Genomic DNA, 15,503 nt, shown 5'->3' on the forward strand with positions numbered 1-15,503 from the left:
TGTTTTAGCTATGTCACTGAGAGCTTTTATGTCTGGGGGGAAAGGGACCATATAAAAATGAAGCACCAGATTGTTATCAAGGAACAACTTGCTCCATACTTTATGAAGTATGCATAGTTTCTGTGGGTCTTTCCCACACCAAATATGTAAATACGAATGATATACACAAATCTCTTTTTTCCATTTAAATGTTTTGTGATTGTATAATAAAAAGTCACTACACTATTTTAAATTTAACTTCTGCTCATCCCTCGCCTTCATCTTTAAATAGAATTGACTTTTTAAAAGCACTATGATATAAGTATGGTGTATATTAAGGAAGAAATACAAAAATAAAAGTGATAGTAATAATAAAACAGGAGGGAAATGAGAAATGACAGAAAGGGGGAATTTAGAAAGGAAATAATTTTCTTCTGAAGATGCACTGAATATGCAGTGGGAGCCCTATAGGGATGGACATAGAATTAGGCTGTCAGTTGGAACAGAGATTACATCCGTAATTTTGAGCTTTGCAAAATTCAATATGAATTTTTAGATTGAACCAGCTTCTGGGAACAATCTCTGTTGAAGTGGGTGACTAAATAGCAGCTAAACTGAGTGTAGTCCATATTGCCCCCAACTGAATCACTTCTGAATTGTGAAAAAAGGGGATATAAATTAATTCAAAAGTTTTCCTCATGGTGTAGGTACACTACAGGTGTCAATTCTAATATATAGTGCAAGAATACTGAAAGCAGCATGAAATGGTACTTCACACAACTTACAAAAATGAAATTGATACTATCCCTGCACTATTGACTTCCTTGATTTTTTTTAAAACAGACTGTCATACAGAAAGAATGGCCAGCTTTGGATTCCACCCATTTCCTTTCACAAACACTGCTATTCTCAGACCAGTTGCCCTCGCCAAAGGTAACATGTCAAGGAGACCTTCCTACTCTTCGGCCTTTGTTCATTCCTTGAGGATCTTGGGTTGATTAATACTGCAATTTATTGACTGAAAAAACATAATTGCTTTTAGAAGCCTCTGACTTCCTCCTCATCCCCAGATGTAATTTTTCATGTAACTTTGCTTTCATTTGCTTAATTTCTCCCCCTTTTTATTTTGGAATTCTTTCAACACTTTACTTCACAGTAGCGAAAAGGAGCAGTGGGGTGGGGGAGAGGAAGATGATGTGCTTCAGCTGCACATTTGGCAGTGGATTAAAAATTGCTAGTTGACACAGTCCTTTAAAAATACCGAAGGCTGCATTATAAAGCAACAGCTGAGGATTTTCAGAACAGTGAAAGATCATTGAACTGTAATGTCTGTTAGCTATTTGATAAACTTTGAAGTTTCAGCTTCATGTTACATTTGCTATATGCAATGTGTTTCCAACAATATTTGTGCTTAGAGTAAGATAGAATTTGGTCATAAACTGCAGACAATAATTCTTAATGTAATTTCTTTCTATTTAATTTTTTTCTCAAGACAGTACTTAAATCAAAAGCCTAGCAAACAAACCCTAAGCTTGCTTCCTTGGGAAGACATTTCACTGATTTCAGTGGGATTCCATTCCCTGTAATTATGCTGAAGATTAAGGATGCTTAGCCTTGATTTGAATTTTGAAATATTTCTAGGTTATAACCTGCTCACGTCTTTGGTAAATTGGGATGTGCGTTGTATATTATTTCCAAATGACTGCATCCTGTTATACCCCATGGCTGTGGTCCAACAAAATGGTATGCATGCAACAGTGGAGAACTGTGCTATAGCCGGATGTTTCTTTGAAGTTTCAACCACGGCTGCTCATACTGCTATGAAGGCTGGCTTTTCATCTTAAAATGTGTCTTGCCTTTGCCGAATGGCAGCTACAGTGAAAACCTAAAGCATGCTTCCAGGGCTCTTGCTTGTTTTTTAGAGATATAGTTTCATTGGCCATGAGCCTCATCTGTGTAAAGTAAGAACTACTGGTCTACATTGTCTTATGTGGACAGCCAATATGCAGCTCTGAGTCTCCTTATCCCAAAAGAACTTCTAGCATGACTTGTCACATATTTCTACAAAGTCATGTGGAGAGTTGATTAACCAGTACTAAATGTTCCCAGTCGCAGACCTGCATATGATCCATAAGATTTACATGGCAAGCTGCACATAAATATATAAAGCTGCCTTACAGTCAGGCCATTGGCCCATCACAATCTGTAGTTTAATTTGACAGTACTGGCATTCCCAGCATTTATCACCTGAAGATTCCAGCAGTCAAATCAAAGACCTCAAAAAGGTAATGCTTTACCATTAAGCCATGGTACCTCTCCCAGTGATGTAGAAAGAGCCACCACATAGCAATGAAATAACATACACCAGCCCTTAGCAATTCATATTCCAGAAAAAGTAGCAGCATTATTTATTTTTGTTTGTTTATTTGTTTATCTACCCCTGTTTACAAGTCTAATGAACTTATTCAACGTGAAGACCAATCACACCATTTGAAATGGCCCATGCAGAAAATCTGGCAAGTTATGGAAAGACCAAAATCATTCTTGTTGGAAAACAGCCAGATTAGTACCAGGTAAATCAAATAAATTTTATTGAAATGTTGCTTTCCATAGTTAACCGCCCACTGACAAGAACCAGAAGAAGCACTGTGAGAGTAACTAGAACTGCTCATTGCTGTTTTGCTATTTTAATTAATGACATTAATTAAGTTTAAAATGCATGTGCTTAGTGCTAAAGTGGCACAAATCAAAAGCAGAATTCTTTAGTGAAGTTTGCTTATTAATTGAACAAAAACATCAACTTAAGATAAATATCAACATAAGATAAAAATATCAACATAAGATAAAAGAACTAAAAACACAAGTCATAAAATTTCAAAAACATCAAAAACGAAATAGGCCTTTAATCCAGATATCTGTGATAGATAAAGGTAAAGGGATTTCTTACAGCTCTGCATTCCTTTGTAGAAAAATCTTGAAATATGCTTTAGGTAATTGAAATGTAAACATTTTGTGTGGTTGTCTGACTTCTATTACTCTCTAAGATAAAGTTTTCCCGGAATATTTAAATATTTTATTTCTTAGTTTTGGAAGTAAGAGATACTTGTAGCACACCAAAAGCTGATTTCTGTTACTGACTAGCTTTCAGCATCATTTGCTTGCCATATTCAGGTCAGAAAAGAGTGCTGTCTCGCAGTTCTCCAACTTGAAACCTTCCCCAAAGGCATTGCTAAGATCCAAAAAAGAGGAACAAATTTCAGCAGAATGGTATGTTTGGTATATTGTTTGATTTATTGTTTAATTAAATTTATTTTTTATTTTATTTTATTTGCAATTTATACCCCGCCCTATCCCGCAAAGCGGGCTCAGGGCAGCTTACAACTTTAAAACATTACAATAACAATAAATAAAACATATCAATTTTTCTTCATTTATGTCTCCCTTTCTACCTAATGGAAACCCCAAGTGGCTTACAATGCTCTCCCCTCCTCCACTTTATTCTTAGAAAGATCCTATGAGGTAGGTTAGGCTGAAGGTGTGTGACAGGCATAAGGTCACCAGCAAGCTTCCAAGGCAAAGTGGGGTTAAAAATTGGGCCTCCTAGATCCTAGTCCACTGTAACCACTACACCATGCTGACTTTCTTTAAGTGGGTCTGTCTGTCTGTCTATCAATCTATCTATCTCTCTCTCTCTCTCTCACACACACACACACACACACACACACACACACACACTTTATGTTTATGTTTAGATTTAAGTGCAAACTAGTTTAGCTATTGACATCTTTATCCTAAGTATTTGTGCTGACGGGGCATGGTCTGTGACCTTCCTGTGACAAGATATAGGATACAATACTTGGCTTCAGCAATTGCATTAACCTAGTAGATAAGTGAACATATGTGCTGTTGCTACAAGGATAATGGTATTGCTTCCCATTTCTACATTTATGAAATAGGAGGACAAGATTTGAATAGGCAACAGAAGAGGCTGTTCTTCAGCCAGTTTTAAGGGTTAATGTTCTATAGTTGTGCATAGATAAATGTTCATTTCAGTGTGGAAACATCAGTAAGATGATGTGAAGGTTTGTACACATATTTCATAGAAGTATGTTCTCTTTGCAGTGTGAAAAACTGTACATAGAATGCATTATGGCTTGAATCCAAAGAGCTCTATGGCACGGTATAGGGCATGATCTAGATCCCCTTTCCAACTCAGTCCCCTGAACTGCCTGAAAATCTGCTCCTGAGAAGATGCTCTGGAGTAATATTCAGCGTAGCTGCAGTCTGAAGAGAAAACTGGCAATCCCTCTGTGTATCTATGAAAGGAACAGGGACTCCACAGCAGGGTTCTGTAAATTCCAGCCAATATGTTTAATAGCTGCAAATTTCTATCCACACAGTGTATAAAATTATCTCTGTTTTAGGGGGTTTAAAGATCTTGCTACTGCCCAGCTCATGTTAAGGAGAGCACATAAAATGAAATCAAAGAAATCTACAGCTAAAAAACCTGGTGAGTTTTCCTGTTAAAATATGTATTACAAAGTGTAACTGGGAAAACAGATTAACTGTGCAGTTTTATGTAGAGCTGAAACAGGTTAACTATGGAATCTTATGTAGAATCACTCCAGTTGAATCCCATTTTCAGTGGATTTTGAAAGATGTAATTCTGCTTAGGACTGCAGTGTTGTGTCTCAATACTTCATCTGAAAAAAGGCACTCCCTTCTTATTTAACATTAAGCAGTGTTTAAATTGATTGATGTTACTGGAATTTGTGCTTAGATGTCATTCATTTTGAAGAATACCAAACTTTCACAAAGTAATGCCCAATTACTACAATCCATGAAATCATACAGAGTGATCTCATTGTACAGCAGGCCAACAAAAGCCCTTTGCATCATATCACAGGACACTGCTAATAACGATTATTTTGAATAAAATTAACTATACCATTCCAAAAATGTATGAATGCTTGGCAGTAAACAGTTTGTATTTTCCTGAAAAGTAAATTAACTTTTAAAAGGATAATTTCTCAAAATGTAGGTGGTGCAAATATAAACAACTCAGTAAGTTGTTTTATTTAGAACATTAAATGAAAAAAAAATTAACAAAAATTAAAAGACTGAAAGCACAATTAAAAAAAAATAAAACCACTTCAAATTCATTTTACTTGCTAGTTATGAATGCCGGATGCGAATTTTCATAATTTTGTTAGTGTATATATCTATGAATATAGATATAGGATATTTTATATTAGCCATCAGGAACCCTTAAAGTGGTTTCATTCCATGATTTGTTTGCTGGAAAAATCTGCCCTCAGACCATTTCTGCATCATTTGAACAGCTATTGACGAAGCATTTAAACATATTTGTTAATTTCCATTATGGTTGTTTAAGGCATTCTGACTGGTTGTTTCATTGACAAGGGAAAATACTCAAGGGCTATCATAACTTCTACCCCCCACCACTCAAAAAAAATATTTGGAATGTACTGCAGCTCACAACTGATATTTGGATAAAGAGTGAATCTTGTATCTCTGTGCCAGATTAACATATCCCTTTATAGTTATGAGCCTTCATAGGTTTAGAAGACAGTTTTCTCTTTGAAAAAAAATTTCTTTAAGGAAAACCATGTATGCTTCTTTGAGGAAAGGCAGGATAAAACTGTGATTGGTAGATGCATTCTTAGTAATAATATAACCACATTGAGTTCAAACAGTCTAGGGATATATATTGTGTGTATTGAATTAGATCTATTGTGTTAATTGTGTATAAATGTCCTTTTTAAGAACATTTTAAAAATAAAATTTATGAATACCGTTGCTTATAAATTCCTAAATGTTGTTCTTTTACTTATTTTTAATTGGAAAAAAAATTAAAAGTGTGTATCAGGGCCAAATTGAGGTACAATGAAGACATAAACTGTCACATTGAAAAGGGCCCATAACATTTACCAAGAAAAATGACAATTTAGTCGTTATTAGGGACAGGGTATTCTAAGGCTTCTCATAATCTGAGGTCCTCACCTATACTTCACTTGGTTTGAGCACAAATCCAGCTCTATCTGTAAAGATGATTTTTATTCCATTATATACATGCCAGCAGAAGGTTTAGACACCAGTTTGAATGCATGAATAAAAACAATTATTTTTTACTACATTTTTGTTTATCTTTTCTATATACTGTATTCAGTTCAAGAGCAAGAGATTAACTGTATAATAAGCTTTAGGAAGGAAGGGAAGTTATGCAGTTGATGCATCATCACTGTTCAGGTTCATAAGGCAGAATCCTGTGTCTTTAAAAAAGAGAAATTTAAAGTCACAACCATGTGACAAATGAAGATACAATAGCAGGAAGTCCAAAAGAGTGCATATAAGTCCATTGCTTCTGATGGCCTCCCACCCTGTTCTATCACACTATTCTAAAAACGCATATCTGGTGTCCAGCTGAATTTTTCACATGTGTACAACTTGGTGGCCCACATATCAATTGTAATTAATGGAACCCATTAGAGTGTATCATCTTTTTCCCATATGTTGTCTGCTTTACATTACTAATTATTAATCCAGTCATGTATGGTGATTGGTTAAAGCATATCAAAGTCATTTATCCTGTTTTGTTGTCTGTAAAGGACATGAGGCTATTCCTCTGCTAACAAGAGTGGGGTTTTCTTCTCTGGCTTTTAAAAAGTTAATTTTCAAATATCAGTCCTACTCCAAATTCTGACTTTTAGCCTGCCAACATTTTCCACTTTATTGTTATCATCCTGTCTATTAGGGGTTGTAGTATACAGTGCTTATATAATGTATATATTAATATAAAGTATATGGGGTGCGCTCTATAGTAACCACTCAGTTCAGGGAGTGTGGGACATTTTGAGAGAGAACTTCATATAAATGTTCTTGCATTTGTTGTTATTGTTGTTCAGCCGCACAGTCGAGTCCAACTCTTTGTGACCCCATGGACAAAGTCACTCCAGGCCCTCCTGTCCTCCACCATCCTTAACTTCATTCATAGGTATATTACATGGAAAATTGGTGATGGTTCAGACAGAAAACAGATTGGCTATGTACTACCTGAACAAACAGGGTGGTCCAGGATACCAACATGGCTCTAGAAGCTGCGGCAATTTGGCATTGCGCTATACAAAATCAGGTTGTGGAATAAGTGGCACACAATGGGAATAGAAAAAAAGCTACTATTTCTTTCTTAGAAATTATTCTTCCACCAGCTGTCAAGTAAGACACAGAAACTCAGATCTATTAATATCTAAGATACCCATAAATTGTGGAGTTAAGCAAGGTTGCATCTATTTATTCAAGCTGTTTTTGAATGACCTAGATTATGCACAGTTGGTGGCCACTATCCTAAACTGGGCTCTCACGCAGTCCCCTTATTATTGTATACAGATGATGTAGTTGTATTATCCCACACTTAAAAGGTCTCAAAAACCTCCTACTTACTTTTGCATCTTATTGTGAGATCAACCTGCTATTTGTTAACTTCAGAATCTAAAATTCTCATGTTTTTGGCAATTGTATAGAGCAAATTAAATGTTTTAAATACTTGGGAGTCCTCTGCCAGTATAATAACATCTGGACAGTCCAGAGGGAACAAGCATTAAAATTGGCAAACAGTAGTCTGTCTGTAATTGCTGGGTTCTTTTAATGTGAAGGGTAGCCAATATGTCCCTGCAGCTGTGAAAGGTTTTATTGCCAATGTTGTGTTCCAGTTACTTTATGGTGTCTCTATCTGGATAAATTCTTTTAACTCACATGTTGAACAGATCCAGCCGATATTTATGTGAGTTATTAATGGGATCCCAAACTGTGCAGGTTACGTGACCATGAGCCTGGAGACAGGGCAAGGTCTTCTGGTGACTAGAGCTTGGATCGTGACATTGAAATTTTGGCTACATCTCCCTTACAAGGCAAGACCTAAGGTTACATCTCCCTAATGCTGTCAGATACATTTTCATCTAACTGGTTTCATTTATTCTTGAGGAAAATACAGTCCATTGGTATATCTCTGGAGTCTGAACTCCCTTTTTATGTTAGATGAACTTCAAGTATTTAGACCCTAGAAACAGAGACTCCTTGACATTGAGAAACAAACCCTCTGGTCCCTTGCATGTAAAACTTGTTTCCCTCTGCAGTTTACTATAACACTGGAAAGGGGCTTTCAGCTGCCCATTTTACATAGCTTACAGCCCCACAATTATGTCATACCTTTATGTTTGCCTGATTTAATGTCTTCCCATCAGTGGTTCTTTATGGGAGATTTGTGAATTTGCCTTACCACAAAAGAATCTGCCCATGCAGTAGTGGGGAACCAGAAAATTGCTCATATTTTGCTTTGATGTGAATTTTATGTCCAATATGGGATGTTCTCATTTGCCCTATTTTACTTAACAGGCATAGCCTCCCAGAAGTGAGGCTTCTTTCTCTTCTTTTATCAGATCAGTGTCCCCATATCAACCTCTCAGTAGCAAGGTTCCTTCTCACTGCTATGAGAATATGGGAATATAAGATTAAAGGTCTGGAGAGATGATTGATTTTTTATTGTACTCTGCATATTTAAATACTGGTTTTGTTTGATTTTAATTTATGCCAGTAAAGCTCTGACTGACTGATTAAATACAAAATCAGGTGGTCCTAAAGGGCATGCATATTTCAGGCAGCCAAAAGTAAGAAAAAGATTACCTCAACAGGATATTGTCTGGAAACCACAAATGGTCCATACTAAACAGATATTTAGACCTGATATTCCAGAGATGTTTTCTGCAGGTGGATTTATTGCAACAAGGGAAAATGCAGAAGCCCCACTATTTTGTTCAGATGCAGGAAGGGATCCACTCTCCCTCAGAAATGCTTTCCAGCTTCAGTGGAAGGGGAGACACAATGGAACCCCTTTATGGAAACAAAATTGTTTAATAGTTCAAAGGGCACCCATGTGTTCCTCCTTCATTTTCCTCTTGAGAGTTCCAGCACCTCTTTTTCCAGAAAAAACCACCCTGAGTAAAAAACAAAGTTGCACTTACTTGTAACTAGGGTTGCCAAGTCCAATAAAAAAAAATCTGGGGACTTTGGGGGTGGAGCCAGGAGACATTGGGGGTGGAGCCAAGAACAAGGGTGTGACAAGCATAATTGAACTCCAAGGGAGTTCTGGCCATCACATTTAAAGGGACAGCACACCTTTTTAAATGCCTTTCTTCCATAGGAAATAATTAAGGATAGGGGCACCATCTTTTGGGGCTCATAGAATTGGACCCTCTGGTCCAATCGTTTTGAAACTTGGGGGGTATTTTGGGGAGAGGCACTAGATGCTATACTAAAAATTTGGTGCCTCTACCTCAAAAAATAGTCCCCCCAGAGCCCCCAATACCCATGGATCAATTCCCTATTATTCCCTATGGGAATCTTTCTTCATAAGGAATAATAGAGTGCCCAGTAGACATTTCCCTCCCCCCCACACTTTCTAAAAGAAGGGGAAGGCCTCCAAACCAGGGAATCCCCGGCCCCCTCCCTCTCTCTCACACACAAATACTTACTAGATCTTCTTCCTGCAGAACTTTACTTGCTGTGAAAACGAAAGCAAAAGAAAGGGAGGGGCCATTCTCCATGAAAACTATTACTGACCCTTTCCAATGAAGCCCTTCCTGTTTCCTGTTTCCTGCGCAGCCTTAAAGGCACACATTTTACAAATGGATCAGTTTGCATGTTCTTTTCTCTCACTGCCCCAGAGTGAGTAGCACCAAAATTTGCACCGTTTCTCCCTCCCCCCGCTTCCGGATTTTTGGGGAGCGGGGGAGGAGGCTGCAAATTCGGGGGTCCCCTGCCAGGGCGAGGGGGTTGGGAAGCCTACTTGTAACTGATATTCATCAAGGTTTTCTGTATAAGCTCATATTCCCTCCCACTTGTGACTTCCCCAGATACAACCTTAAATTGTCAGATGGTCATAGTGGCTCACCTGGAACTGAGAGAGTTGGGGGGGGGGGGGTGCCATTGCACCATGTGACTGTTGGAAGGGAAACAAATGCTCCAATGAGCATGCAGAAGTCCCCTAAGAGTTCTAAGCTAGAAGACCAGCAATTGTAGGCCTGTACTTGCACAATCCCCAATGTAGGACTGCACAGAAAATCTTATTGAACATCAATTACATTCAGTTAAGTGCAACCCTATTTTCCTAGCAGGCTTTGTCATATGCACAATCCTTCTATAGTTAGAAGGGAACACAAGACAATTCTGCATGAAAATTGGAATATATTCTACTTGTATGTTGCTAACTAGTATGAGTACAGGCATGGCAATTTTGCCATAATAAAGGAATTGCCAGTTCATGGCATGTTCTTCTTTATAGGCAGATGCAGTCAGTGTCATCGCATGTGGCAATGAGAAGAGTGCAGAGCAAACATCTCTGGTTTAATGTTGGTTTTGGGTTTTCTACAGGGCATGCTTTTCAGTTGCTGGACTTTCAACAGAGGTGGTTTTCATTTTTGAAATTACTTTCAGGCACAATTAGAGGCTGCTGGAATTACCCAAAACCCAAAAGTATGCCCTGTAGAAAAATCTGGCCTGAAATTAAAAAGAACCCCGCATAACACTTTTAAGATTTTTAAAGTAAAAAGAGAAGGCGGGCATGACTTACTGGCTTTTCAGGGCCACTAGCCTCTCCTTCTCTGGGCTGTTGAAGCTGAACCCAATCTGGCCTTGAAAGCCCGAGAATGGTTCCCTGGCTGTCATGCAGCCTTATGGATGCAAATCACATCTGGACAGGGCTTTACAAAGCTTTGGAGGGCTTCACAGGGTTCTGGAGACTCACAAAGGTTACCAGAGGGCCATTGGTGGAGAAGAGCCCACTCCTTGAAACAACTCCCAAAATTCCAGGAGATAACTTTCAAGTATTTACAGAATTCTGGGAGTGTTTGTTTTTATTTGCATATACACAAGTTGAGCTCAAATGGCTTTGTTCAGATATATTTTAGCTTGTGTCTATCCAGATAAACTCACCTAGTGGCAACTTACAGTTTCCACACATGGAAATAATATGTGTAGGAAATCATCTTGTGTGAAATGCTCCTAAATATATGTTCATCAATAAACCTCTTTACTGTGAAATAGTGTCTACAGGTTTTACAAGAAATAAAATAAATTCAAATGAAAACAACTTGGTATGTACAATCAGATAGTAACTAATCAAAACCCAAACTGAATAATTTAACCCTAAATAATTATAATTAAATCTGCTGTAAAAGGGGGGGTGAGGAGAAAAGAAACAGCTTTCAAGAATAATCAGGGAGGGATGTAGATTCAAGATTCTTTGAATCCTTTGAATTCCAACCCCTTACTGATGACTGTTTCCATTCATCAAGGGAATATGCAACAGACAGATTGATCAATTATTAAAGCATATTAATGTTGCTACCAAAGGGAATTGCACTAATAGTTTCTACACACTGCATTTCTGCAAATTATTCCATTATTGAGGAATATTTTTTGGAAACAAGACTATTACCACAATATCACTACCTAGCACTTTCTCTGAGAAACAGATATTGCCCACCATTCTGCTTACCTTTCAGAAAACAGTCATCTTTCTGTGCCCACTCTATACATGAGAAAATTATTTATACAATTTAGGCCCTTGCTCCTTTCTGTCTGAAATTTGACAATGAGAAACCCTTAATTAAAATTTTCCTGAGAATTCTAATTGGATAGAAAAGGAAAAAAAGATACAGCTGAAAATTTACTTCATACTGAAACCAACTGAAACTAAGAATAAATACAAAATAAATACAAAATAAAAAGAAATAGGATTTAAGTAAGTTAACCAAAACAGAATAAAATGTTGGTAAGCATCCCCAAAATTCACATGGTTTTCCTCTCTTTGTCACAGTGCAATGTAATGTAAGTGATAAAAATGTTTTAACAGAAGAGGAATAATTGCTGTGTGACATCACACTTTAAACCCCATGCCTTTCTCTACGATCCCATTTACTTTGCGTCCATAGTCAGAACCACACGCACAGCCAAGAGAAGTTAGATGATGAAATGACAAGCATGCAGCAGCCCTGTTGGGGTTTCTTTTCCTGCCTGCACAATTTGGAGGAGTACAGCAGTCTGAGTGCAATTAGATTGAAGGGAACAGCTGCAGCAAGTTCTGTTGCCACTGGGTGTTGCTAATGGCCATAAAAGCTGTGTGACATGGAGGAGGAAGGAGGAGTTCTGATGTTTGGGTGTGATGCAACTGGAAGTGTTCTCTCCCTGTCTCATCCAGCAAATTTGTCATCCATGAAACCTCATAACTCAGAATGAGCAGCACCATACAAAACAAACAGCAACAATAATAGATCAAGCAAAAATAATAGCCACAGCAATCACATATTCAGAATCTATCCACAGAGTCTGGTGTGAAGCTTGACAGAGCATTTGGGGCTGGATCCTGTCTGAAACTTGTTGGTATTTTTCTCAACTTTGCTCTCTGTAAGGCAACTCTCCATGGGGGGGGGGGGGGCAGGGGGATTTACTGATCACTGCTGTGGAATAATTGTCCCATCTGTCTGTTGAACACAGATCTCAGCTCAGACTTACAAGAAGGCTGCCCCAGGCCACTTACAGATCTGCATTCTTTTACTGAGGCCATTTTTGTCAGCGTCTGAAAGCTCACATGAAGGGAAATTAGTTTCTGGCTAGTACCCAAGTCTTGTGGCTTTTTATCAGAAGGTTGGGCTTGGGGTTAGCTTTCCATATAAGCTGTACTGTAGACAGCCAGCGTCTGAGGACTGGCCCAGTGTTATCAGGTAATGGCTCAGAAGCCTGTTCTGCTTTAATCCATTACAGTTGATTGTTTGCTCAAGCAGTTAAATAAGATGTGGCCACAGTTTAACCATACCAAATGTGTACTGTGATTTATTCATCTACTGTGTCCACACCAACTACTTTTCTGTAGTATGAGATAATATGAAAAGTATGGGCAAGATATCAGAATGCTTTGCAGCCAAGTTGAACTGGCAAAACATCAACATATTCCAAGAATAAAGAGTGTGCAGCTCTTATTAAACTATATTCCATAATGCAACGTTGAGTGTTGCTGTTAACCTAAAACTGCAAGTGAATTTAGCCATAACTTGGCAGACATTAACCATATTTCTGATTTTTCTTTCATTTTTGTGAATTTGATTGTTGGTTTCCTAAATCCCTAAGACTCTACTGCAGTTAATTCCAGTGAGTTTTCCCCCATTACTTATAATTCATTATAGTAGAAACCATAAGAAGGGTGTACTATAGTCTACTGTCCTAGTGAAGTGGTAATTCTTCGCCAAGGACAGTATCCTTAAACTGTTTATCAGCAAGATGATAATCCACATTGCCTGGTGATGAAGCACAAGATTTGCGCAGAAATGGTCTATACTGCAATCCAGGGTTGGAATAGCCCTTTAACTTAATAGGAATGCTCTGCTGTGAAAAGCCATTGGCAGAAAGAAGTAAACTAAGCTCAGTGATCCTTGTGCTGGCAACTCTGTAGTTTCTACTCAGTTTGAGCCCAAGCTTATTTATTTTATTTAAAACACTTATATGACACCTTCTCTCCCAAATAGAGTCTCCAAGGCAGCAAACATCAAGGCATTAAAACATTTAAAACATTAAAATAGCACAGGGCTTTTTTTTGTAGCAGGAACCCCTTTGCATATTAGACCACACACTCCTGATGTAGTCAATCCTCCAAGAGCTTACAGGCGGATTGGCTACATCAGGGGTGTGTAACCTAATATGCAAAGGAGTTCCTGCTACAGCCCTGAAATAGCATTTAAATATATAAAAAAATATAAATATTGTATTGTGTGTGTGTGAGAGAGAGAGAGAGAGATGGAAGGGACCTCCAGGGTCATCTCCTTGCGCATTGCAGCAAATTCACAAATACTTTCCCCCCCACACACACACACATCCAGTGACCCCTATTTGATGGCCAGAAGATGACAAAAACCTTCCAAGATCCCTGGCCAAACTGGCCTGGAGAAAAATTGTTTACTGACCCCAGAGTGTGATCAGCATTTTCCTAGGTGTGGAAGAAAGGGCCACAAGAACTAACTACCCTTCCCGCCCTCACTCTCATGATCAGTCTAAGTTCACAGAATTTCATTGCTGTCATATAGCCATCTAGCCTCTCTTTAAAAACCTCCAAAGAAGGAGAACCCACCACCTCCCAAGAAAGCCTATTCCGCTGAGGAGCTGCTCTGTCAGGAAGTTCTTAATGTTTATCAAAAACTCTTGATTTAACCTCAACCTGTTGGTTCTGGTCCAGCCTTCTGGGGCAACAGAAAACAACTCTGCACCATCCTCTATATGTCACTCATTACAATGGTAGCAGGTAGTGGGGCCAGGTTGAAATACTCGCCTCCGTCATTGGTGTTATGTAATGCCAGGTCCATAAAATAGTAAAATCTCAGTCCTTCAAGACTTCCTGCTTGAGCAAGATATGGACCTGGCTTGCATGACTGAGACCTGGGTGCGCGACGGGGAGCCCTCTCCCAAGTGTCTCCCCCAGGATACTCAGTCTTTCACCAATCACGAACTAGCGGGTGGGGGCAGGGGTGGCTCTATTCATACGGGAGGCTTACTCCTTTCGAGCACTCCCATCATCAAAGATCGATGGCATTGAATGTGTTGGTTTGGCATGGGATGTTGGGGAGGGGTTGGCGATATGACTGGTGTACTGTCCGCCTAACACACCAGCCAGCACCTTACCATCCCTGTTGGAGGCTGTAACAGGCTGGGCATTGCAACACCCAAGGCTTTTGATCCTAGGTGATTTCAATGTCCATGCTGATAACACGAACTCCAATCAGGCGGCAGACCTAGTGTCATCCGTGGCGACACTGGGACTCTCCCAATTTGTTACAACACCCACTTACCAGGTGGGACACATGCTGGATTTGATATTTGCGGCGGGAGTGGTAGTGGACCAGGTTACAATGGAAAAAGTGCAATGGACAGACTACTATGCCATAAAGGCTCGTATGGATGTCCCACCTCAATTTTGGCTTGCCCGCAGAGTCTGATGGACCCAGTGGGATTCCAGATGGCTCTTTGAGATCCCTGACCCCCTGGCAACTCTTTCAATGATCTGGTTGAGTCCTGGCATGGCTGACTCTTCAGGGCCATCAACGAGATTGCACTGCGACACCCTCTGCACCCCCGTTCTAAGCTAGCACCATGGTATACCCCGGAACTTCAGCTGATGAAACGAAGGCTCAGACAGCTAAAGAGAGAGTGGCGATGGACTCAAGACAAAGCAACTAGAACATCTTATAGAGCAGTGTTTCCCATTTGTAGGGTCGCTACCCAGTACTGGAACACGGAAGCCTCACTACCGGGTCACAAGAAAAGCCAAAGCTAGCCCTGCCCCCAGCAAAGCCTGAGCTCTGTTTGGCTTCCTTCCTTCCCCTGTCTCTGTGTTGTGCAGAGAAAAGCTAGCCTTGAAGACTGACACAGACTGCAAAGCCTGAGCTCCGTTTGGCTTCCTTCCT

The 15,503-nt window shown here is 39.2% G+C and overlaps 1 protein-coding gene across 1 annotated transcript in view; it reads left to right on the top strand.

Moving 5' to 3' along the window:
* LRRIQ1 (leucine rich repeats and IQ motif containing 1) overlaps nt 1–15,503 on the top strand; it is a 200,674-nt gene that overhangs the window by 128,738 nt on the left and 56,433 nt on the right. Inside the window, exons 19-22 of the mRNA XM_060245148.1 lie at nt 823–912; nt 2,431–2,552; nt 3,151–3,246; nt 4,404–4,489. Coding sequence (XP_060101131.1) covers nt 823–912; nt 2,431–2,552; nt 3,151–3,246; nt 4,404–4,489 — 394 coding nt within the window. The remainder of the gene's footprint in view (nt 1–822; nt 913–2,430; nt 2,553–3,150; nt 3,247–4,403; nt 4,490–15,503) is intronic.

Source organism: Heteronotia binoei, chromosome 8, assembly GCF_032191835.1.
Source record: "Heteronotia binoei isolate CCM8104 ecotype False Entrance Well chromosome 8, APGP_CSIRO_Hbin_v1, whole genome shotgun sequence".
NCBI lineage: Eukaryota > Metazoa > Chordata > Lepidosauria > Squamata > Gekkonidae > Heteronotia > Heteronotia binoei.